The sequence below is a fragment of the Tupaia chinensis genome, unplaced genomic scaffold (genome assembly GCF_000334495.1).
Source record: "Tupaia chinensis unplaced genomic scaffold, TupChi_1.0 Scaffold000094_1, whole genome shotgun sequence".
NCBI classification, from domain to species: domain Eukaryota; kingdom Metazoa; phylum Chordata; class Mammalia; order Scandentia; family Tupaiidae; genus Tupaia; species Tupaia belangeri.
Window position 1 is genome coordinate 3,200,909 of NW_006159556.1, and position 26,275 is coordinate 3,227,183.

Sequence of the window (26,275 nt, forward strand, 5' to 3'; positions counted from 1 at the left end):
CATGGGAGCAGCTGGTCATGTGGGTTGGGCTGTAGGCCATGGAAGGGCAGGCATTTCTTTCTTTTTTTTTAAAGAGATATTTTTGCTATAGGGCATGTGGACTCACCAGAGAGACAGAAAAACAGAGAGACAGAAAGCGAAAAATCACTCCCCGGGTGGATGGCCACAATGCAATCCCTTCTCCTCCATTCTCCTCTCAGGATTTTGCACATGCACACATGCACATGTCCCTGGGGTGAGTTTTAAGCCACCGGGTCTGGGACTTGAACTGTGGTCAGCTATGTGGGAATCCAGCAACGCAATCATTACACCATCTGCTGGTCCCCTCAATGGCATTTTCTTATTTCATTCTTATGTAGCTATTGGCCCTATATTAGGAATCAAGACCTTGAGACTTAGTGGTGTCAACTTAGTCTCTAAACTTTGAGATTGGGGTCGAAGCCTGCAGCAGGGTGGTCTGTCTTCAGAGCCTGTGCTGTAGGTCTTAAGTTTACATGTTGCCTTCCTCGGGGATCTCTGGCATCCTAAAGGATTCTGGGCTCTCGAAGAAAATTATAGCCCAGAGGAACAAGTTCATCATGTTGAACCAAACTGAGCTGAATAAATACTCACACCGTCCAGCATTTGGGAACACAATCTACAAATATTTACAAAGGATCTCTCAGGAACCAGATGCTTCTGTGTCACTAATGAGAATACAAAGCTGAACCCAGATCCAGTCCTTCCCAAATTTATAAAAAGTATTGAGAGAAAAGTTGTAATTAAACAATTACAATATGGGACAAGCATGTGGCATAGAAGTTAAGGTGGCTGGAGCCCACATGGCCGATTACACTGTTTGAGTCCCAGACCCAGTGGCTTGAACATCACTCCAGGTGAGTGTTTGCACGTGCCCAAAATCCTGAGAGGAGAATGGAGGGAAGGGATTGCGGTGTGGCCACCCCCTCTGGGGGATGATTTCTCACCTCCCTCCCTCTCTCTCTCTCTCTCTGGCAAGCACATGCATCCTCTACCCAAAACAAAACAAAACAAAACAAAACATTTAAAGCACAAGGAAGATGATGGTAAGAACTAAAAGAGAAGTATAAAGAAATTACATTGGCAGGTCACAGGAAAGCTCTCCCTACCTGGGGGTCCACTCATGGCGGAGGTGGATCAGAGGAGGCGTGGGGAGAAGACTGGTTGGACCCGGACTGTGAAAGGTAAGCAGGGTTTGAACTTGCTCGCGGCGACAGGAAGAGCTCCGTCAAGCCTGAGCCATGCAGGACCAGAGAAAGCCACGGTGCCCCTGAGCAGTTAGGAGGGCTTCTGTATGCTGAAAAGGCGGCCGTGTGGTAGACGGTGCTCAGACAGGGAAGGACAAGAGTGAGGCATCACTGAAGGGTAGGTGTCTGTGAGCCCGAGCTGGGCTACTCTGGCGGCAGCAGGGAAGGCTAGGGGAGGGGGAGAGGGCTGAGATGCAGAAAGGACTTACAGCAGGCCTGATGGCCCTTCTTCAGGGAGGCCTACTAGCAGGGTTGGACCGTGGCTGGCGTCTGGAAACTCGACAGGGAAACAGCTCCCGACACTGGTACAAAGGGTCTCTGGGAGTGTAGCTCGCTGCTATACAGACAGCCTGTCTGTAAAGCAAGGAGGCTTATACAGCCCCTGCTTTCTGTCTGGGAGTCAGGAATTCCACATAGGGCAGGTAAAGGGTGACATGACCAGCCCCCGTAACCACATTGGGCACGGGGTCTCATGGCTACTCTGACACACATTTTGCACGTGTGGCTACACCTTGTCACTGGAGGAATGTAAGCACGTCCTGGAGCCTGTTGGGAGGCCTCCTGGAAGCCCACACCTGGTCCCCAGCCTTTGCCACATGCCTGTCCCTTCTGCTGCTTCTGTCTGTATTCTTTCACTACGAACCTGAGTGTGAGGCTGACTCTAGCTGAGGCCCCTGAGTCCTTCTGGAGAGTCACTGAATCTGGGGGTGACCTTGGGGAGCCCAACACAGCCCCATCAGCAGAGCCTGCACTGACCGAAGGGGATGAGACCTGAACTAGAGCAGTGATCCTGGGAAGGGAAAGGAGGACCCAAGTGAGAGCCACTGGGATGACTCAGCAAATCTTGGCAACTGACTCAGAAGCTGGGGGAAAGGAGCAAAATGACTCTGGAGCCGCTCTTGGGAAATGGGAAGACGATGGTGCCACAAACAGGAAGAAGAGCAGATTTAGGAAGATACCGATGAGTTCAGCTTGGGGCATGATGAACTGTCAGAGCTTGGGGTGGGGGTGGGGGTACGCTCATGGAAGACAGATCTTTCTCATGCCACTACAATGGAAACTCTACGATGACAGGCATTTCTTTCTCTCTCTTTTCTCTTTTTAAGTCTTTTCCCCATGAGTGGAAAAGACAGAGCAAGGAGGGAGGCAGCGAGACAGCGTTCTCAACAGTCTTGGGGCCATGATCCACACCCAGCCTTAGCCAGCCTGCATCATGGGCACGTGCACACCCTGTGTATTCAGGAAGGTCCCCAAACATGAACCTATAACCTTCCCTATGGGGCAGCCTCACAGCGTCACGTTTTACCACTCCTGGCCCCTTTCTTTACTGCTGCTTTGTTATTCCAGCACCGAGGCGCTGCTAGAACAGGGAGACACCACTGGGAAAGGCCTGGCACCTTGTTGACACAGGGTATATGTACATGCTCCATTGTCAGAGGGCCTGTGGGGTGTGGTCATACCGCAATCGCTGCCCCTTCGTTTCTCCAGTCATCAGGATTTGGGGTGCTGATGCCCAGCAACTATTAGGTACCACAGACTATAGGTGGTCTTATGCTTTACAAGAACTAGAAAAAGGAGCTCTAGAGAGCATACTCAGTATCATTTCTGGAAAAAAGACTATTTATTTAGTCCCTTTACTCTAAACTGCAGTCAGCCATGTGGACCCAGTTCACTACACCCAGCGCTTAACCACTGTGCCACCCGACAGAGTGTAGTTGTTGAAGAAATGATGAGTCATCAATGAGAGTGGAAGCCACCTGAATGGCAAGAGTAGGAGTACACAGAAAGAAAAGATGGAGATCTGAATACAGATTGTGCAAATGAGAGAGAAGTGAGAGAAGGGGTTTCCAGAGCTAGGAGAACCCAGAATGCAGTGATACGAAGTCACAAGGGCGAGTGGTCAACACTGCAGAATTCTGCAGAGGGATGAACGGGATGAAGACGGAGCATTCGTCTGTGGATTTGCTCACTAGATGGCCCTTCCAGATCTCAAAGCAAGGGCTGAAGCTACAGAGGGTGAATCAGTATAAGGAAAAGTAGGTGGCAAGAGAAGATTATTCTTTCAAAAAGTTTGGAGTTGGAGGCTGGTCCCGTAGTTTAGTAGTTAATGGAACCAAAGCCCACATGGCCAACTGTGGTTCTACTCCTGGCCCTGTGGGCTTGAGAAACATGCCAGAGGCACGTATGTGCATGCCCAAAATCACCAAAGAACGGAGCAAGAGAGGAGAAGGAATTGCAGTGTGCCCATTCTCCATGGGAGTTCGTCCTCTTCCTTTCTCTCTGTCTCTCTAGGGAGAACACACAACTTTTGGCAATTATTAAAAAAAATAAAAGTATACTCAGTGTGATACCTGGAAAAAATATCTTTCAAGATTACTCAGTCCCTTTGCTCTAAAACTCCTATTTATATTTTACTTTTTATTTAATTTATTTATTATTTGAGAGATTTTTGCTATAAGGCACATGTGCTTGCCAGAGAGACAGAGAGAAACAGAGACAGAAAGCGAGAAATCACCCCTCAGGGGCGATGGCCACACCACAATCCCTTCTCCATTCTCCTCTCAGGATTTTGGACACACATGCACACACACCAAGTGTGAGTTTAAAGCCTCTGGGACTGGGACTCGAACCGTGGTTGACTATGTGGCAGTCCAGTGATATAACCGTTATGCTACCTGCTGGTCCCTCCTCTCATTTTTCTGTAGTAACTAAAAAATTTCTGAAAATAATAAGTTTCCTCCCTTAACACTGAGATATTTTCCTGTGGACATGAAAGTGCAGAAAAATCCTGGGACTAGCGGTTTGCATGGTGGCTGGGATGCTGGACTCCCACATGGCTGACCATGATTCGAGTCTGGGACCTAGCAGCTTGCTTTTTCACTTTCTATCACTCTGTCTTTCTCAGAGTGTACATGCCTATAGCAAATTTAAAAATGGAAAGAACAATAAATAAAATGAAAAGAAAGGGCAGTAAAACCCTTCAGATATGCACTTGTGCAAATACATACTTAAAATCATAAACACACATTTGAGATGAATGGGCTTTAAGCCAGATGGAAAACTGACTCATTTAAAATAATGCAGTGGGATCAGCAGTTGGCGTAATGGCTATGTTGCGGGACTCCCAGGTAGTCGACTGCAGTTTGTGTCTTGGACCCGGTGGCTTAAAACTCACGCCGGGCGCGTGTGCATGCGTGCCCAAGATCCCGAGAGGAGAATGGAGGAGAAGGGACTGCGGCGTGGCCACCCCCCCAGGGGAGGTGATTTCTTGCTTTCTGTCTCTCTGTCTCTCTCTGTCTGTCTGGCAAGCGCATGTGCTCGATAGCAAAAAACTTCTCCAAAAAATAATAATAATAAATAAAATAATGCAGTCTAAACAAAAACCCATTTGTAAGAGCTAATGACAATAGAATTTCGGTACCAGAAAATTTCTCAGGAAATACCCTAGAGGTCAATGCTACTGGATCTGTGACAATAGGACCAAGTGCCTTAAAGAAAACTTTCAAAACTTTCAATGACTCAGGTAATTTTTTTTTCTTCTCTTTTTTTTTTTTTTTTTTTTTTGAGATTTTTGCCATAAGACATGTGTGCTTGCCAGAGAGATAAAGAGAGAGACAGAGAGTGGGAAAGTAAGAAATCATCCCCCAGGGAGGATGGCCAAGCCGCAATCCCTTCATTTTCCTCTCAGGATTGTGGGCACCTATGCACATGCGCCTGGCCTGTCTTTCAAGACACTGGGTCCGAGACTCGAACGGCAAAGTTGGCCATGTGGAATCCAGCGCCTCAACCATCACGCCATCTGCTTCTCTGGCTCAAGTCATTTCTTTTTTGTGGGCCATATGGACATATGTCTTCTAAGCTGTGCTGAGCAGATTCTATCAGATCGTCTAGGTTGTCTTTTTTTGCAAAACATGCATGCAGAATCTGAAAGGGAGTTCAAAAGAACAGAACACAGGCCAGCTGGTGACGTGGGGGTTAAGGCACTGGATCCCACATGGGCAGCTTCATGGGTTCAGTTCTGGACCCAGCAGCTTCAGAATCATACCAGGCATATGTGTGTGCATGCCCAGAGTCCCAAGAGAAGAGTGGAGGAGAAGGGATTACAGCATGGCCATCTCCTTGACGATGATGTCTCACTTTCTCTCTGGCAAGAGCATGTGCCCAATAGCAAAAACTTAAAAAAAAAAAAGTACTGAACACTTTAAATACCAAAGGCCAATTTGGCCAAGGTTAAATTTAAGCTTTGAGGGCCAGCAGGCGGTATGGTGGTTAAGGCACTAGACTCCCACATGGCCGACCACAATTTGAGTCCTGGACCTGGTGATTTACTTTCTCACTTTCTCTATCTCTTTCTGGTGAGTGCATGTGCTCTATAGAAAAAATTTAAAAATCATCATAATAAAATTAAATGAATAATTATTTAAAAAAAAAAACTTAATATAATTACATAGTTTTTTTAAACAAATTATTTCATTTATTAATTTATCAAGAGAGAGAGAGAGAAAGTGAGAAAGCAAGCTTCCAGGTCTGGGACTTGAACCTCTGTCAGCCATGCGGGAGTCTGGTGCCCCCAACCACCATGCCATCTGCTGGCCCCTGAATAAATAATCCTTTATAAAAATGAATTTAAGCTTTGAGGAGTCACTGAAGACATCTAATTCTTGGTGATTCTCAGCTCTCAGAGAGTGAATGATGTCACTAAGTGGCTGTATGTCGCAGATACTTACGCTGTTCCATTTCGTGGCCCAAATGGAGCCCTGTCTTCACTACTGACGGAGTAGACATCATAGCACTCTTTAATTTCATCTCTCAGGTCCTGTGGGATAGAGCAGGAGCCATTCCTGACTCTGAGCTGCCGTATCCGGGGGACCCCTAACAGCAGATTCTCATAGAAAATGAAACTTCGGTTGTCGGCTTCAGTTTGGTTGCTGGGCTCCATCTTCCAATACAGCCCGTCCAGTAAAGAGCCTTCTGTGAACTGAAAGTGAGGGAACATTGTTGAAAATTCTCTAGCTTAGCAGCTGTCACGCTCCTACCTGGAGTGTGTGCGTGACTTTGAGCTTAGCAACTACGTGAACACAGTGGGGCGATAAGAGCAGTGAGAGTGGTTTGTTGTCAGGGAGATTTGAATTTGTTTCTTGCTTTGTCAGTTGCTAGCTGCAAGGAGCTTCTGACCCAGAGGCTCTTGAGGGAGAGCCAGAGTCTGGGAAAACCATCTTCTGGGGCTAGCAGGTGGCGTGGCAGTTAGGATGGCTGGACCCCACATGGCCGACTATGTGGTTTGAGTCCTGGACTCGGTGGCTTGAAAATCATGCTGGGCACGTGTGTGTGGGTGCCCAACATCCCAAGAGGAAAATGCAGGAGAAGGGATTGTGGTGTGGCCATTCCCCCAGCAGGTGATTTCTCACTTTCTCTCTCTGGCAGATGTACTCACTGCCCAGAAAAAATAAAAAACAAACAACACCCCCACACCCAGGTGCTTTACTGCACCTGGTACAGTGGCCACTTAATAAATGGCACCATTTTTTTTGGGGGGGGGGGCTATAGTATGTGTGCACTCACCATAGAGAGAAAGAGGGAGAGACAGAGAGAGAGACAAAGGAAAGTAAAAAGTCGCCCCCGGGGGGATGGCCATGCTGCGATCCCTTCTTCTCCAGTCTCCTCTCAGGATTTTGTACACACATAAGACTGGTGTGATTTTCAAGCCACTGGGCCTGGGACTCAAATCTCTCATTCAGCTGTGTGGGATCCAGCACCTTGACCTCCATGCCCCCTGAGGGTCCATCAACTCTTGCTGTAGGACTGAAGATCGGGGCGGAGGTGTGATGTTGCATAAATCCATAACCAAGACCAGCTCCGCTTTCCCTTAGTAGAATACCACCCCACACAATCACCTTTGTGAGCCTGGGCGGCGAGAAGGCCCAGTCTGCCCTCTAGTGGACCTTTCATGTGTCTGGGCTCTTTTGCTATAAGGTGAACTCTCCAGACCTTGCCATGTATTGCCCTGGGATTGCGCATATGTGAGGTCTCCTGTCGGTTTGCACAACCAGCTCAGCATTTCCTGGTGTGTCGCCCTTATCAGATGATCAGTAGAGATAGACTGCTTCGTGCCTCTGAGATCTTGAAAGATTCACATTGTGCAAGCGTGGCTTTGGAGGACAAGCACTTTTATATAGAATCTTAATTTCTCACTTTTCCTCTCACTGTCTGTCTCTCCAGTGGGTACATGCGCTCGATGACCAAAAAACAAAAAACAAAAAAAACCCCAAAAAAACAAAAAACAACTCTAGGGTTTAGTTAGAATTTTGGAAAATATCTCTCCAGGGAAAAACGATCATTTCCTTTCCAGTTTCCCTCCCAGTTTTCTAACATTCTGAGCACCTTAGCTAGCCTGTAGGTCAGCTTAACCCCTCGCTTGCATGTGCAGCTACTGTGTCGGAATCTGTGACAATCTGGGAAGAAGCTGTGCTGAATTTCACCTCGGCAGACTCTCAAGGAATACGTCTAGCTGTATTGGGCATTGCTCAAGGAGCCAGGATACACACCATCATCCACAAAGAGACAAGACACAAAAACCAAAGGAAGACGGAACCAAACGGACTGCCTTAGAGCGTCCCAGAAAGTTCCAGTAATGTTCGTTAACTCACAAGCAGCTGAATAGATTATCAACTAGGGTGAGGAAGTGCCTGTCAGGCAAGAAAACAAGGCCGCTTTTCAGAGTCCCCAGCCATGTGGCCACGTGCATGGAAGCACTGGATCTCACCTTCTTCACTTACGAGCTGGTGCACAGTATTAGCACGGACCTTATACGGTTACTATGGGGTAGAAGAAGGCAAGGTATGAAACACTCAGCTCAGTGCACAGCACAGCGAGGCTCTTGATAAATATTAGTTTACCCTCTGAGAGCAGCAACGGTAACTTCCCCCTGTTCCCGCGTTAATGGCTCCTAGTAACTCAGGACAGCTGCACCGCGTGGAAGGCACAGCAAGCTCTGTAGGGGCACATGCACCAAACTTAGGGAGTCCAAGAACAATTGCCAGTGCTAAAGAGGGTCCTGGCAAAGTCATCTGCAAATACCTTCCAGAAGTCTTCCATGGAAGAGAGGGTTTTAAAGTTGGTGTTCTCCGTTTTGGACACGGGGGTGTCTAGGAAGAGCTGTGACATCAGCCGGGTATAGTAGTACACGCTGGAGCTCATCATGCCATAGGTCACTGGAATACAGAGAGGCCCGGATGAGCTCCACCAGGGGACTCGCATGCATGCCTGCAGCCAGAGGCCTCCGTGTGGGTCCTCCTGGTGGAGGGATGTTTGGGGTGACAGATACCATGTAAGGTCTCTCCCAGTGCCTGCCGTCCCTTGGCACTGTAGGATAGCGCCCTATCTCTCTGGCTTATGAAAGAAATATACAATATAGTTTTAATATTCTAAAAATTTGGGACCAATGGATTATGTTGCTGGACTCTCATGTAGGTCAACTGCAGTTTGAGTCCTGGACCCAGTGGCTTGAAACTCATGCCAGGCTCATGTGCGTGCGTGCCCAAAATTCCAAGAGGAGAATGGAGGAGAAGGGATTGTAGCGTGGCCATCCCCCCTGGGGTGGGTGATTTCTCTTTCTCTCTCTCTGTCTCTCCAGAGAGCTCACATGCCCTATAGCAAAAAGTCTCTAAGAAAAGTTTTTTAAAAACTACTTTAATTGCCAGGTACAGGTGCTCTCCATAAAGATTGGGGGGTGTGGTGGTGGAGAAAGCATCCCCTCAACAGGCCATAAGCATGCTGCAATCTTCTCTCCTCCATGTCTATACTCTGTCAGAATTCTGAGAATGCATGCACATGTGCTGGCATGATGTAAGCCCCTATGGAAGGGATTCGAACTGCAGTTGACCATGTGGGATTTGGCTACTGGGGCAACCGTGGCATGAGGCTGGCCCTGAAACATCAATACTAATATTGGCTTACGTGAAATTGAGTATCAAATTAAAACCAGGCACCTTTACACAATATTTGGGACTTTTAAAGTGCCTGTCCAATGTCACCTTCCCTGGCCTTGTGGGTGAGAGCCTCTGTGCCAGGTAGGCTGAGCTGTACAGACCCCAACATGGCCATGCCGAGGCCTCACCCCACGGCTGGCACCTGCCGCCTACTCTCCCTACAGCCTCCCTGCAGGCCACCCCATTCTTCTCTCCCTGCTCTGCACCCTCGGGCTGACTTTCGGGACGATCTTCGGGACTGTTCCACCTGGGATCATTTGCCCTTTGGGGACCAGAGGAGGGAGAGGCTGAGTTTCTTCCTCCTTCCCTGGGCCCTCACCACCTGCGTCCTCTAGCCTTGGTCATGGCTGCGGGAGGAGTCCTTCCCCACAGCTATGCCAGATTCACGCCACGCCATTCCCCCAGTAAGTCCCCTGAAACCTGGCGGTGGCAGCCTTTCCCAAGAGCCTCCCCTGTCCTTGCTGGTTCCCTTAGCCCTACCACATCTCTCTAAAGAGACCCTTCATTAAACTTCATCACTTTGAGATCACCATCTTTTTCTTTTTTCTTTTTTTTTTTTTTTGGAGAGGTTTTTGCTATAGGGCGTGTGCGCTCGCCAGAAAGACAGAGACAGAGAGACAGAAAGCGAGAAATCACCCCCCAGGGGGGATGGTCACGCCGCAATTCCTTCCCCTCCATTCTTCTCTTGGGATCTTGGGCATGTATGCACACACGGCCAGCATTGAGTTTTAACCCACAGGTTCCAGGACTCGAACAGTGGTCGACTACGTGGGAGTCCAGTGACATAGCCATTACGCTAACTGCTGGTCCTATCATCTTTTGTCTTTATTAAGAGAAATTTTTGCTATTGGGCATGTGTTCTCACTGGGGAGACAGAGAGACAGAAAGCGAGAAATCACCCCCCTCACCCCAGGGGGGGATGGCCATGCTACAATCCCTTCTCCTCTACTCTCCTCCCGGGATCTTGGGCACGCACACACATGCGCCCAGCATGAATTTAAGTTGCTGGACAGGGACCTGAACCACAGTTAACTACATGGGAATCCAGCAACATGGCCATTACACCATGTCATCTACAAGCTAATGTCTCACAGGAGCTTCTAACTCCAGCTCCACCCTGGTGTTCACTCCCCCTGGTTACACCCAATGGGCTGGAAAGAGGCAAAAAGATCATCTAGGAGGTCAGAGGGTCAGAGGAGACCAGGGTTGACCCTCGGCCATGCACCCTACTCGCTATGCGACCTTACAAGTCACATAAACTTGCTGAGCTAGTTTCTTCTTCTGTAAGATGGCTAGCTCATAGAATATTTTGGAGTTTAAATAAAATAATAATTAAAGTTTGTCATGGTGGCTCAGGTGGTCAGGTGCTGTTGCACGACACTGGAACCATGTGGGAGCCCTTGGTTCGGATCCTGGGGTGAACTTAACATCCTGGGCATACCTATGTGCAGTTGTGATCCTGGCTGGCAGGGAGGCTGAGGGCAGGATTAGGGCATGGTGACACCCTGTCAAGGGTACCTAATGTCTCTCTCTTACTTGCACTCACTAAGAAATAAAAATAAATAAAATGGGGGGGGGGGTGGGGAGAGTAGTGCTGCAGCCTAGTAGTCAAGGGAGCCGGTCCCATGTGGCTGGCTGTCTTCTGAATCCTGGCGTGAAAAACACGCAGTGCATGTGTGTGCGTGCCCCAAATGCTGACAGGATGGAGAAACGGAGAAAAGCCTGCAGCACGTCTTGCCCCCTTGTGAAGGGTGCTTGTCCCTCTCTTTCTCTCTGACAAGTGCCCAGGCCCTCTGGCAATTAAAAATTTTTTGTACAGTGGCAGGCTCTTAACAACTATCTGATGATGGTGGTTCTTTCATTTTACCTGGAATAGAATAACCCAGCAATTACAAATTTCAGCACTTTAACAATTCTTTCTTATGCTGGACTCCAGTGATGACAGGCTTTAATATACTATAATTCCTATAATTAGCTGATTAAAAGCTTACAAAGGAAGAAAACATCTGTTACACTTTTTGGCCACAGTTCTGAACACCCAGCAAGCGACTAAGAGTTACTTAATTCTATAATAGTCTTCAGGTATCATAAAATGTGTATTAAGCCTGCATTAAATTATTTTGGGATTAAATGCTATGTAGTAAATCTCTCCCTCATTCAGCCCTCTTCCCCTTTCAAGCAGCAAAACAAATTAAGATAATTGGGCCCGCAGGTGGCATGGAGGTTAAGGTGCTGGACTCCCACATGGTTACCTGTGTTCAAGTCCTAGACCCAGTAGCTTGAAACTCACACTGGGTGCAAGTGCATGTGCACTCAAAATCCTGAGAGGGGAATGGAGGAGAAGGGACTGTGGCATGGCCATTCCTCTTTGTGGGTGATTTTTTACTTTCCCTCTCTCTTTCTTTAGCAAGTACATGCACTCTATGGCAACAACAACAAAACGAAACAAACAAACAAAAGAAGGTAAGATAATTAAAGGAGACGAGTAGGCCAAAGTGATCCGAATGCTGGCGTGTTTGGGAGTTCATCTCAAGCCATCCATCAGGCCACAAAAGTACACTGTGCACACAGCTTGCCTCTGTAACTGAAGAGTGGGAATAATTTCCAGGCCTCCTACTCAGGCTTCTCACCCGTCATCCTCTGACCCCATGTAATCAGGACAAGAACCGTCCTTTTCAAGTCTACATGACCTTTCAAAGCTGTACAGGGGCCAGCTCTGTGGTGCGGTGGTGCCACTAGCTTTCAAGAGAAGCTAGATACCACATGGCAACCACGGTTCAAATCCCCAATCTGGTCAGCACCCAGGATCTGATGGGCTGGAGGACTGCAGGAAGGGGACTGAAGTATGCCCACATCTGGTGGAGGATGTTACTCACCTGTGTGTGCAACATGCTCTCCGCTGTGTACAACATCCTCTCTCATTAATGAGCAAGAAAAAACAAACAACAAAAACACCGTAATGAACCCGAGTCATGGGATTTGGATTGTAATCTGTTCACACTGTGGAGCGAGGAATTGGACATGAAGATGAGCAAGATGTGATCTCTGCCCCCAAAATGAAGTGTCCCCAGAGAGAGGGCCGCCTACCCAGCTCCCATAGACGGTGGGCACTGGGACAACGCCCTCTGCGAATCCAGAGTCAACCGAGGGGAAGTGCTGGTATGCAAGAGTAAGAAGTGAAGAGCCAGGCCAGCAGGTGGTGTGGAAGTTAAGGCACCACATGGCCGGCTGTGTGGTTTGAGTCCCACACCTGGTGGTTTGAGAAACACACTGGGTTCATGTGTGCATGTATGCCCCAAATCCCGAGGAGATAAATGGAGGAGAGACTGAGTGGCTACCCTTGCCTCTATCTTTGTTACGTGCATGTGCTTCTTTCTTAAAAAAGAAAAAAAAAATCTATTTAATTCCATTTGCTATTATTATTATTATTAATTTGAGAGAGACAAAGAGCGAGACAGAAGGGAAAGTGAGAAAGCAAGCTGCCAGATCCAGGACTTGAACCTCAGTCAGCCATTCCGTGGGAATCCAGCACCTTTAACCACAATGCCACCTGCCGGCCCTGTGCATGTGCTTCTAGGTAATAATTAAAAAAAAAAAAGCCAACTGATTGAACTGATTATTTTCAATGAACATAAACTTAGAATGTGCTCTGGATTGATTCATATAATAGATCCTTCTGGAGTTTTTTACCTGTGAGATTGTTGTTAAAAAGGAATTTTGAGAGACAGCCGGTGGCATGGGGTTGGGGTGGCTGGATCCTACATGGCCCTACTACGCGGTTCAAGTCTTGAACCCAGTGGCTTAAAAAACATGCTGTGTGTGTGCAAGCCAAAATTCCAAAAGAATGGAGGAGATGGGTTGGGTGTACAGCCATCTGCCCTAGGTGGGGTGATTTCTCTCTCTCTCTCTCTCTCTCCCCCTTCCCTGGCAAGCACGTGAACCCTCCAGCAAACTAAAAAACAAACAAAACAAAAAAGTAGTAACTTATTTAAAAATGTATCTCCTTTATTTTTCTGTAGAGCTCAAGATCCAGTACTGGGAACCAGCAGGTGGCGTGGTGGATGGTGCTGGATACTCCCACATGACTGACCATGATTCGAATCCTGGACCTGGTGGCTTGCTTTCTCACTTTCTCTCTCTGTTTATCTCTGATAAAATTAAAAATAAGTGAGTAAATAAATGAAATAAACAATTATTTTTTAAAAAAGACCCAGTACTGATTTTTGCTTTTAAAAGTCTCAGTATCTGTACTGTTTTACTAACTTCACAAGAGAAACAGATTTCCTTGGTTAGATAGCACCACCTGCTGGACAGCCGGATAATAAAAACTTCTAGCCTTTTTTGTTTGTTCGTTTCGGAGAGGTTTTCGCTATAGGGTGCATGCGCTCTCCAGAAAGAGAGAGACAGAGAGACAGAAAGTGAGAAATCACCCCCCCAAAGGGGATGGCCACATCGCAATCCCTTTTCCTCCATTCTCCTCTTGGGATCTTGGGCATGCACACACACGTGCCCGGCATGAGTTTAAGCCATGGGGTCCAGGACTCGAACCGTGGTCGACTACATGGGAGTCCAGCGACATAGCCATTACGCCAACTGCTGGTCCCTTCTAGCTATTTTCTAAAAAAAGAATTATTTATTTAATTTTATTAATAATTATTATTATTCAATTTGCTATAGGGCACGTGCACTCACCAGAAAGAGACAAAGAAAGAGACAGAGAGAGAGGAAGCAAGCTGCCAGGTCCAGGACTTGAACCGTGGTCAGCCATGTGGGAGTCCAACAGTTTACCATGCCTACTGCTCACCCCAAACCTGCTAGCTTTAAGGGATGGTTATTGTCAGAGAGGGAGGGAGAGAAAGAGAAAGCATCCCTAGTGGGGCATGGTCATGCGCAAACCTTTCTCCATTTCTCTACCCTGTAGGGAATTTGGGCATCCTTGTGTATGTGCCCAGCACTTTTCACACCTGCAAGGCCAGGATTCAAACCGTGGTTGGCCATCTGGGATCCAGATGCTTCAATCACCATGCCATCTGCTGGTCCGAGAGAATTTAACAGGTTCTTTCTTTCTTTTTAAGAGAGATTTTTGCTATAGGGTGCATGCGCTCACTGGAGAGAAAGAAATAGAAAGCGAGAAATCACCCCCAATGGGGGCTGGCCAGGCCACAATCCCTTCTTCTCCACTCCCATTTTAGGATTTGGGGCACACTTGTACAAGTGTCCAGCCTGACTTTTAATCCACTGGGTCTGGGACTCGAACTACGGTCGACTATGTGGGAGTCCAGCGATGTAACCATTACACCATCTGCTGATCGCAGGAACTTAACAGATTTTAATCCGGAAATAAATTTCACTTTTTCCTTTCTTTCTGTGTTAAATCAAGCCCATAGTCACTTAGTACTTGATTGCATGCTTTCTTGTGGTCTTTTATAGGCCTCTTATTGCCCAGCAGTTTTAGGTAAGGGGGGTACAGCCGAGAAGGAAAAATGTCCCCTTTTTTATAGAGCTTGCAATCATTCTACTCCAGGAAGACAGTCAATCAGCAAGAGCCTAATGAAAATCGAAAACAAAGGCGGGAAGAAAACTTTTACACTGGCCCTTCTGGCGCATATACACTCAATTTCTTTTCATTATGATTTTGATAGATCAAATGTTTTCAAAACTTTTCCATTGGTAGAGGAAATATCCTACTTACGGATGCACAAGACTACGAGGAAAAGGAGGTACGTGACCAGTTCCCGTAAGACACTTTTAAGGTATTTCTCTCGGTTAGTGCTGTTATCTTCCATGAGTCTTGTTCCCCAGAGACCTTTAAAATAATAGGGAAAAAAAAAGATGTCATTTCATTTTTAAAAAATCTCATGAATGGCAAAAGTGAAAAAAAAAAATAGTATAACCAGGAGGGGAGGGTCCCCCATATTTCTCTTTCAACACATTTGAAAGGCAAGCAAGAAACAGGCTTAGCAGAAGGACCTTGCTCTTAAGAATACATCGGGCTCTATCGTTTCCCCAAATGTTTGAGACATCATGCAACTACCTGATTGCTTTCTAAACTCCCAGGCATACTAGTAAATATCTTAATAAAAATTTATAAAGAAAATAGGAAATGAGGGCAGCCTACGGCATGCAGCCATCCAGCTTGGAGGAGGATACCAGCTGGTAATACCCTACCCCTGAGCCCAGCCGAGTACATAATGTGACTGTTGGAAACGATACCCTTTGGCCATCCCAGAGGAAAAGACGCCCTGGTGGAAGGTCATTTCGATACAGAAACATCTATCTCGCACCTAACACACTGCCATAAAAGTTTGGCTTTGTATCTGTCTCAGTCCTACAAGACACTCTGTGGTAACTGACTATATGAACCATGTTTAGCTAAACAGATTTTTAAAATGCTAATTAATATATAATCTTAAAAGTAAAAGCAACAGCTTCGGATGAGCGGATGGCATAATGATTACATCGCTGGACTCCCACGTAGTCGGTCGCAGTTTGAATCCTGGACCCCACAGCTTAAAACTCAGGTTGGGCATGTATGCATGCGTGCATGCATGTGTGCATGCGTGCCCAAAATTCCGAGAGAAGAATGGAGAAGGGACTCCACCTGGGGGGTGATTTCTCACTTTCAATCTCTGTTTCTCCAGTGAGCACATGCGTCCTATAGCAAAAATCTCTTTAAAAAAACAAAACACCAACAGCTCATCCAACCTTTCTCTCGCTCTTTGGAGAAAAGAGTAAAATCAGCAACCGTGTTCTGTATTTTAGCAGACGGAAAAAGCGTTAGGCTGGCTGAGTGGAGATGACATTATCCTCCGGGAGCTGGAGTTACCACAGTTTTGGATTTGGCCAAGAGACAAGACATGGTGGCCATCCAAACCCTGGTTAATGAACAGGGTGGAAAAGTCACTTTTGCTGGGTACTTGGAAGACTCTTACTGGTTTTCAAAAAAGATGAACTTCTCGATCCTTTCAGTTAGATCAGCTTGGCTGCTGATGGAAACCAACTGGGCCCTGACACAAGGCCACACACTTTTAATCCACAGACCTTAGCTCCTGCAAAACTGAACCCACACAGCCACTTAAGCCACACAGAGAAAAGCGAAAATTGGTTTACAGTCTTTCACTTTGAAGACATGACTTCATCATCGATATTTAGGGTATCTTTTTAGCCTTACAGTAATACATTAGTTCTCCTCCTCAATTTGGGGATGTCATTTCCTTTGTTCCTCCCAAATTTCCTTTAGGGAAAATCAGCATCAGAATTCAAAGATGCTGTGTTACGCATCGCAGGTCTCACCACACTGAAAGTGGAACGTAACTTATGACCAGGTTGGCTTCTGCCAAGATTTGGTAGTTGTCAGGGGATTACTCACTCAGAAAAAATGCAGCAAAGCAGAATATGTGTTCACTGAAACTCTATCGCATTAGAGAATTATGACAAATTTAGATGACATGGAAAACTACAACTCCGAATAACACAGAGCCAGCCAAAGATTAGGCTCACTAGGCCTGTGCACAAGCGCACCATTTCTTTGGGTCAATTTCTTTGGAGGCCAGGCCTAAAATAAACGTGTATGTAGAGATCGCTGGGCTCTTTACCATGGGAAAGGCTGTTGCCCTGCCTCGCTTGGTCAGCAAATTTTTTTTTGCGGGGAGGATTTTTGCTATAGGGTGTGTGTGCTTGCCAAAGGCACAGAAGGTGAGAAATCACCCACCGGAGGGATGACCAGGCCACAATCCCTTCTTTGTTTCCTTCCTGGAATCTTGGGCATGCATGCACAGATGCCCAGCGTGAGTTTGAAGCCACCGGGCCTGGGACTCGAACCACTGTTGGCCATGTGGGAGTCCAACGATGTAACTGCTACACTATCTGCTGGACCAATCAGTGATTTCTTTCTTTCCCTTGGTTTAGACACAATAATGCACTGAGGAATAGGTATGCCTTTTTTTTTAAAAGAATTATTTTATGTAATTTTATTCATTGTCATTATTTTATTTTATTGAAGTTGACCAGAGAAAGACAGAAAAAGAGAGGAGACTGGAACCACACTTGGCCCTGTGGGAGGCCAGCCGTCTTAACCACGCACAACCTGCTGGCCCCAAGACATGGTTCTTAATTCTCACAAATGATATCGCTCAGGCCCACTGGGGGGGGTGTTTTCTTGTACCCTCCCACCTCCCCTAGTGGTGCATGCACCCTCTGGTAAATTTGTATTAAAAAAGAAATATGTGTAAAGCATGTATGATACTGGGGAAAGGCTGCTCAACAGCTTCGGAAACAAGTTCAAATCTGTCAAATGTCCTACGTCTGATATCCGGCTGGTCCAGATTTCAGAACGTGTAAAACCCAGATACAGCTGGTCGAGAACAGCCTGACCAAATTCACTGTGGTTTTTCCAATCATGAAAGGATCCTTTCTGTACTAAGACATATATTTAGAAAAATAAATAAGCCCTTCCTAACACTTGTTTGAGTTGCAGGGACACCACTAAAAAGGTAAGTGACTTTACTGCTCTTTCACAGATAATTACTACTTATACGATATCACTTCCAGAACATTGAATCCCTCTCTCCTGAGATGCACAAGGGCATGCAGCTAGCACCTCCACCCGCACTTTCCACGAACAGCTCGCACTCACGTGGCCAGTGAGATTTTCTTTTTCTTTCTCCAGAAGCCTAATCTTCCTGTTCGGTTTAATGGTACCAAGCTAGAAATTGAGGTTTCAGCCCACAATAGGGCTGTTGTCCCTGACAGGGGGTGGTCCTCCCTGCTGCAGGGCTCTCTCTGCAATCTAGCGCCCTCCCTCCCAGCTCGCAGGACTGGCTGCAGCCCTGGGCTCTCTCCTTGGTCAGCCCTACCCTCCAGTCGCCAGCACTGTCCACCTCGCCCCATCCCCTACACTCTTTGGATCAGCAAATGGCCATATCAGGCCTGCTTAAAGACTCTCCTGGCTCCAACTCCGGGAGACAGGACCAAATTCTGTGACGTGGGCTATGTTTTGCTTGGTCTCACTCTTTTTCCCCATCCTTGAATCCTCACCCCCCCTCCTCCCCCATTCTTCAAAATGTAGTTCCATGTTTTGCTCACTCTGGAAGGCTTTTCTGACCTCCCCAGGTAGGGCTGATCCTCCCGTCCTTGGGTTCCTCTTCTACCTGGGACGCGGCATTGCATCCACGTCCACCTGTTTCCCCAACTAAACTCTGGGCTGCTTGCAGTCAGGACATGCTCTGCATCTCTGTCCCTGGTACTTCCTGGTATAAAGGAGATGCCCAGCCGCTGTGGCTGCCTGGGTCCCATTAGGGCCTAGCCTTATCACGAATCCCCAAGGACAACAACCCTCCGTCATGAAAATCCCAAACACTAGTGGAAATATAAAATCTCATTCATTCACAATTATGGTACAAAGAAAAAAGAAAAAGAAGGGATGGCATGAAGTTCAGATTAAAAACAAAAGGAAAACCGTAAGAATCAAAAGGTGACAAAAACCCAGTGTCGATCAACTAATGGATACATGATATATAAGGTATTTATGTGCTCAGTGGAATATTAATCAGTCTAAGAAAGAATGAAGTCTGGACTCCTGCAACAACATGGATGAAGCCTGAAGACACACTGATTGAAATAAGTCTGACGCAAACAGACTGTCTGATGTACTGACAGCAGGTGCCTAGGATAGGAAAATTCATATACAGAAAGCAAGCAGAACAGACTACCAGGGGTTGGGAGAGGGGCGGGAATGGGGCGTTACTGTTTTATGGATGTAGAGGTTTGGTCTGGGATGATGAAAATGTTCTGGGAATAAATGACCCAATACATTCACAGGTCATCTATAAACTTTAAAAGATGGTTAAAATAGTAAATGCTATGTTATGTATTTTTTAGCACAACTGGAAAAGACAGACAGGCTTTTCAGTCTAAGGTTAACAAGAGCTTTGGCTACATGGACCGTGTTGAAGTTATTTATTCTGAATGTTCTGATGAGTAATCACTACAAAAATGTAAAAAAATGGCTAGCTGAAGTTAGGGATGGGCACCACGGGTACACAGTGTAGGGGTAAGAACATCTTTGGGTTCAGGGAACCAGCAGTTAGCGTAATGGCTATGTCGCTGGACATCCACGTAGTCAACCGTGGTTCGTGTCCTGGACCTGGTGGCTTGAAACTCATGCCGGGTGCGTGTGCGTGCGTGCCCAAGATCCCAAGAGGAGAATGGAGAAGGGACTCCGGCATGACCATCCCCCCTGGGGGGGTGATTTCTCACTTTCTGTCTCTATGTCTCTCTCTGTCTGTCGGGCGAGCGCACACGCCCTATAGCGAAAACCTCTCAAAAAAAAAAAAAAAAAGAACATCTTTGGGTTCAGATGTCTGGCATTAAATCCTGATTCCAACATGTAATAGCTGGGACCTTGGACAACTCATTGACCCTCTAGAAGCCTCAGGTTTAAGACCAGTAAAATGGATGACAGTTCATTCTTCACAGGGTTGTTGGGAGGATAAAACATAACCATGCGCATTCAGAGTTTTCCACAGTGCCTGGCACACAGTAACCGAGAAATTACTGTTCCTTATTCAATTGAAAACTTAAGAGAAGATATCTCAGGCCAGCAGGTGGCATGGTAGTTAAGGGTGCTGAACTTACATGTGGCCAACTGCGGTTCGAGTCCTGGACCTGGTGGCTTGTTTTTTCACTTTTTCTCTCTATGTCCCTCTCTGGTTAAATTAAAATAAATTAAAAAAAAAGTTTTAACAATTATCTAAAAAAAGATTTCTCATCCTGCACACTACTGACATTTCGAGTTAGCAGTGCTTTTGTAGGGGTGTGGGTGTGTGTGTGTGTGTATGCATGTGTGTTGCAGACTTTCTAGTAGCATTAATGACCTCAACCCAGGCGATTCCAGGAGCACCTCCCGTCCCCCAGATGTGACAAACAAAAATGTCTCCAGACATTGCCAAATATCTCCCAAGGGGCAAAATCACCCCCTCCCCAATTAAAACCACTAATTTAGGACAATGCTCTGCTAGTGATGAAATAAGACTGAATTCTGACACCTCAGGATAGGCTAATAATTGGTCACTGTGTAAGGACCCTCATGAGCTTCATCTACAGTGGTGGATTACATGTCTGTAGTTTCTGAGTGGTGCCATCGACGACCGTCAAGATGAGGCTTTTCTATGTCCCAATAACCATTCCAATAACTGAATATGCTGTTTAGACCTCAAAAGAGAAGGCAGAGAAAATGCAAGTTAAATGGATTATCACAAAATAAAGTGAATAAGTCTATGTTGGCGGTCACCTATCAAATATAAAGAGCTCATCAATTTCAATGTCAAGGTCTGATGATTTTAGGAAAAATAAGAGTAGATCTACTATTTCCTTTAAGCCCTGATGACATCCATTTCTCCTCTCCTGGACACGTGGCTACGTTACATTTTCCAGCCAGTTCCTCCCCACCCTCCTGGCATCTTTGGTTATATATTAGGTCATTGGGAAAGTCATGGCACATTTTTCTATATAAAAGTATGTCATAACTTTCCCAGCAACCCCATATAATCAAGACCTTTTGCCGAGAGAGCGTGAGTGGAAGTGATATGGTCCACTGCCACAATGAGGCCTTCAAAGCAACAGCAGTGACAAATCTTCTTCCTGCTCCTTCCATTGGAATGTGGAGGCGATGTTCTGCCTTGAACACACAGACCATGACAGAGCTCTACCTGGGAGAGCCAGATGAGGGAGAGCGCCTGGGTCCCTGAATAACCACATGGAAGAGAGCTTCCACTAACCTAGTATACTTTCTTTTAAACGTTACATGAGTAAGAAATTACCTTCTTGGAGACCAGCAGTTAGCATAATGGTTATGTCGCTGGACTCCCATGTAGTCAACTGTGGTTCAAGTCCCAGACCTGGTGGCTTAAACTCACACCGGGCGTGTATGGGTGTGTGCTCAAGATCCCGAGAGGAGAATGGAGAAGGGATTGTGGCGTGGCCATCCTTACTGGGGGATGATTACTCGCTTTCTATTTCTCTGTCTCTCTGTCTTTCTGGCGAGTGCACGCGCCCTATAGCAAAAAAGAAACTATCTTCTTGTTCTCCAAAGCACGGAATGAGAGGGGAGGTATCTGTTTTAGAGCTTACCCTGCTCTGACCAATACAGCTAGTATTTTCTGATTTCTCCAGGAAAGAAAAACAGCCAAGGACACAGATCTAAAGTAATGAACAGGAACTGACTAAACAAGCGGATATATCCATAAAGGACTCAACTATAGGAAGTCAGGAGGTTTGACAACCTGGCTAGGGTGCCTCATTTTGTCTTTGTACTAAAAAAAGTTTGTTAAAAAAAGGACAGAGAACCGGGGATACCTTTACGTCTGGGGCATTGTCTTTAAATCGCTCAGCCACCCTTTGCCTCTTTTGTCCTGGCTTCCATCACCGCCTCACTGGCTGCCTCCTTCCAGGTCTTCCTGCCTCCATGTCCTCCTCCCTTGCGAGCTCTTCTACACACCATGCAGCTGACACCGGTACCCTTTCCGCACTTTCTGCTCCTACTGGAAAACTTTCAAGTGGTTCCTAATTCTTAGGACTACATTTTTCATTCCTCGGTTAGATACAATGTGTCTTACAACTAGGCCTCAAATACTTTCACTATCTTACTTTTAAGAATATATACATACATATACACACACATACACACGTCCAGTATAAATATGTGTGTGCGGAGATACAAAAACAACCATTTGTTGTTTATCTCAGAATGACGTCTTTAAACAACAACCCAGAGATGCTGACACTGGACCAGCCCTTGGAGAGTAGGTTCCTATTTATAAGCGAGGAGCTCCAGTTTTATAGGTGAGGGGCTGTATGTTTGGGTAATAGTCTATCCCCCAAAGGTTCACATTTTGTAACTCGGTCCCAGGCATAATGACGTTGGGAGGTGGTGACACCTTTACGAGGTGAGGCCTAGTAAGCAATGACTTGAGGGCATCACCCTGTGAATGGGTTAATGCTTTCTCTTAAGACCCAGTGAGGGACCAGCAGTTGGCATAATGGCTATGTCGCTGGACTCTCATGTAGTTGACCATGGTTTGAGTCCTGGACCTGGTGACTTAAACTCATGCCAGGTGCATGTGTGTGCGTGCCCAAGATCCCAAGAGGAGAATGGAGGAGAAGGGATTGCAGCATGGCCATCCCCCCTGGGGGGTGATTTCTCGCTTTCTGTCTCTCTTTCTCTCTCTCTCTGTCTGGCAAGCACACGCACCCTATAGCTAAAACCTCTCCAAAAAAAAAAAAGACCCAGTGACCCAGTGAGTTCTTACATTCACTGAGGAGTCAGTTCTCAAGAGAACGATTGTGACGAAAAGGTGGCTGCCCCAGGTCTCTTTGCACTCTCCTGCCATGTTCTCTGCTCCTGTCTGCATGCTGTGACGTAGCCAGCCTGATGGCAGTGCCAGGCCTTTAGACATTCTGACCACCAAAATGCTAAGCCAAATCAATCTCTCTTTTTTTAAAAAAAATTTGTTTATTTATGTTCTGAGAGATTTTTGCTATAGGGCATGTGCACTTGCCAAAGTGACAGAGAGAGGGAAAGTGAGAAATCACCCCCCCGGAGGGATGGCCATGCCGCAATCCCTTCTCCATTCTTCTCTCGGGATTTTGGGCATGCGTGCACACGCACACGTGCCCATAGTAATTTTCAAGCTGCCAGGTCCAGGACTGGAACCGTTGTCAGCCAAGTGAGCGTCTAGTCCCATAACAACTCTGCCACCTGCTGGCCTCTTAATCCTATCCATCAGTGATCAGTTTCAGGTATTTCTGCTAGCCAAAGACTAGCGGACTAAGATAGCAGCCACAGCCCAGGCACTGTGAACCAGAGGTATAGTCATAGAGGCGGGAGACCCAGGGAAGCTCCCGACCACTCGGACTTGGGCAATCTCTCCGACCGACCATTCCGAGTGCTGATCCTAGCACACCGCTTACACAGCATTACGAGTGGTCGGTGGTAGCCCACGAGGGAAAAAAGCCACATCTTGTTCATCATTATTTTATTGTTTTGGGTTTCCACCTCTAGCAGAATGCTGATCAATTTCAATGACCTCTTTTGATAGCACATGGCTCTCTTCACAATGGGTTGCTAAACATTTAGTAAATGTCACTAACTTAGTGACAAGAATGTCAACTATATTTCTTCATACAAGAAAGTGATAATGTACAATCTGTTTTTAAATTTATGATTACACATTTTCCCTGCATCTGTCTTTCTTGAATTAGATCAGTAATATGGTTTGACTACAGGTTTATGACGAGGAGTTTATTTATTTTAGTTTCTTGAAATTTTTCTTTAAAAAAACTTGTAACGGGAACCAGCAGTTAGCGTAATGGCTATGTCGCTGGACTCCCACGTAGTCGACCGCGGTTCGTGTCCCGGACCTGGTGGCTTAAAACTCACACCGGGCGCATGTGCGTGCGTGCCCAAGATCCTGAGAGGAGAATGGAGGAGAAGGGATTGCGGCATGATCATCCCCCCTGGGGGGTGATTTCTCGCTTTTTGTCTCTATGTCTCTCTCTGTCTGTCTGGCGAGTGCACGTGCCCTACAGTGAAAATCTCTCCAAAAAAAAAAAAAAAAAAAAAAACTTGTAACATATATTCATACATATCACCTTCTATTGTTCATTTTATTCATACAAGGTTAATTGTTATCAAATGCTTAAACTGAGCTAAAAGAATCATGATCTACTGTTACTTATTAACTTATAAAAACTTTCTCTCTAGTGACTACTCTTTAGAAAGGACATTTTAAATAGTATAAACTAATACTTTGTGTTAATACAGCTTTGAATCTTTTTTAAAAATATAGGTACCCTTTATTATTATTATTATTATTTTTTAAAGTTTTTCCCTAAGAGCGCATACATTTGCTGGGGAGATACAGAGAGAGAGGGAAAGTAGAAATTCCTTCCCTCCCCAGGGGGAGGGCCAAGCCATAATCCCTTCTCCACTTTCCTCCTCTGAGGACTTTGGGCACACCTCTGGCTGCCAGGTCCAGGACTCCAACTGGCACTGAACTGAGCAGTCAGCCGCGTGGGGTCCAACTGTCTTAACCTTCAGGCCACCTGCAGGCTCCAGTTTTAATTTTTTTTTTGAGAGGTTTTTGCTATTGGGTGCATGAGCTCGCCAGTCAGAGAGAGAGAGAGACAGAGAGACAGAAAGCGAGAAATCACCCCCCAGGGAGGATGGCCATGCTGTAATCCCTTCTCCTCCATTCTCCTCTCCGGGGATCTTGGGCACGCATGCACACACACCTGCTGTGAGTTTAAGCCACTGGCTCTGGGACTCGAACCGCGGTCGACTACGGGGGAGTCCAGCGACATAGCCATTACGCTAACTGTTGGTCCCTCCAGTTTTAATCTTAAAAAGTTCTAGTGTTTTGGGGGCCAGTAGGTAGTGTGGTGGTTAAGGATTCCCACATGGCCAACCATAGTTTGAATCCGAGACCTGGAGGCTTGCTTTCAGTTTCCTGTTCTCTCTGTCTCTCACTGGTCAAATTAAAAAATAATAATAACAAAATTAAATAAATCTTTCTCTAAAAAAAGTACTAGTGTTTCACTCATCTACTCACACAGATTATCTAAAGAGAAACCTTTGTTCCCCAGCGTGCCTTGAATCAAAGTAACTAGCATAGGCATTTATGTAAAAGAGGTACCAAATGATGCCTTTGCAATTCAGTGTTAACCTAGCACTCCCTACGGGCAAACGGCAAGTTTTAGCTCCTTTAATTCTTTCAAGAAGTCAACAATGAAGTATTGTGATGATCTCTGTTCTTTTTTTAACAGATGGAAAAATGGAGATTCAGAGAGGTTACAAGTTTTAGCTCCTTTAATTCTTTCAAGAAGTCAACAATGAAGTATTGTGATGATCTCTGTTCTTTTTTAACAGATGGAAAAAGGAAGAATCGGAGAGGTTAACTAACTTGCTCAAGGTCATCCGACCAATGAGTGGTAGAACTGAGGTTTAAGTGTAGGCCTGCTCTGGTTTTAATCACACCTGTGAGCTTTAGTGCAAAATCCTTAAAAATGACAGAAGGGGAAGAGCAGGGGAAACTTCAAAAGAACTGAGAATGGAAACTTTTAAAATTGGAATTAAAATAATTTGCAGAGGAAGATTAAGTGCAACACTTTTCCAAGGATGCCTCTGACCAAACTTTGTAAAAAAACGGGATCCCACTCATCTGCTGTTGGAAAATTCGTGTTCTCTTACTACTCAGGGGCAAGCTTTAAAATTCCTTTCCTGCCCTTGGGAGCGTTAAGTGCCCCGCACTGACACATTCATCCCTTGGTACCTCATGACTTCATCATCGTGTTGGAATTTCAAAGAGCATTAATTTAGTTATTTTAAAACACACCTCAAAATTTTTGAAAACAATGTAACCTTTCTTTGCAACTCTCTGAGAAAAGCGTCTAGAATTAGGAATGGCCATGTAAGTGTTTTCACAGACATTTTATTCCAGTCATGGTGTTCTCAACAACTCTCTCCCTCCCAACCAAACACACAATAACCAAAACAGCACCCACGACCACCTCAATGATGTGGGATGCCCCGTCCCACCACCTGGATAACACCGTACTGTCACCCTTCGAGACCCCACGAAGGATCAACGGAGTACCAAGACCCGAGGAAGAGCAGGGGGGCTAGCATAAACCTGAAGCGCTGCTTTGCAGGTACGCAGTCGCAAGCACTGTCGGTTACACTGCAAGTAATAATTCTGTTCCGTATAAGGAAAAACCAGAAACCCAGATGCACCCTTTCAGACTAACAGCGGTTTTCACTTATTTTCAAAAGTGAATGGGGGGTGCGCTGACATATCCTCCAGAGGGAGGTGTTCAGTCCCGGCACCGCCGAGCGCTAGGGGAATCGGCCGGGTACCGGAAACAGCGGAGCCGGGAGGAGCGGAGCGCGCTTCCCAGGGAGGCGGGCGGCGGCGGGGGACGCGCGGGCGCGGTGGGGCCGGGAGCCGCCCGGGCGGGGAGGGCTGG

General features: G+C 46.3%; 1 protein-coding gene across 1 annotated transcript in view; it reads right to left on the reverse strand.

Annotated features, from left to right (window-relative positions):
• Window positions 1-15,077, reverse strand: part of PKD2 (polycystin 2, transient receptor potential cation channel) — a 51,723-nt gene extending 36,646 nt beyond the window's left edge. The window contains exons 1-3 of the mRNA XM_014585822.2: window positions 14,946-15,077; window positions 8,343-8,476; window positions 5,993-6,243 (exon numbers count right to left, since the gene is read on the reverse strand). Of these exons, the coding sequence (XP_014441308.1) occupies window positions 5,993-6,243; window positions 8,343-8,476; window positions 14,946-15,039 (479 nt within the window). The 5' untranslated portion in view covers window positions 15,040-15,077. The remainder of the gene's footprint in view (window positions 1-5,992; window positions 6,244-8,342; window positions 8,477-14,945) is intronic.
• Between the last annotated feature and the right edge of the window lie 11,198 nt (window positions 15,078-26,275).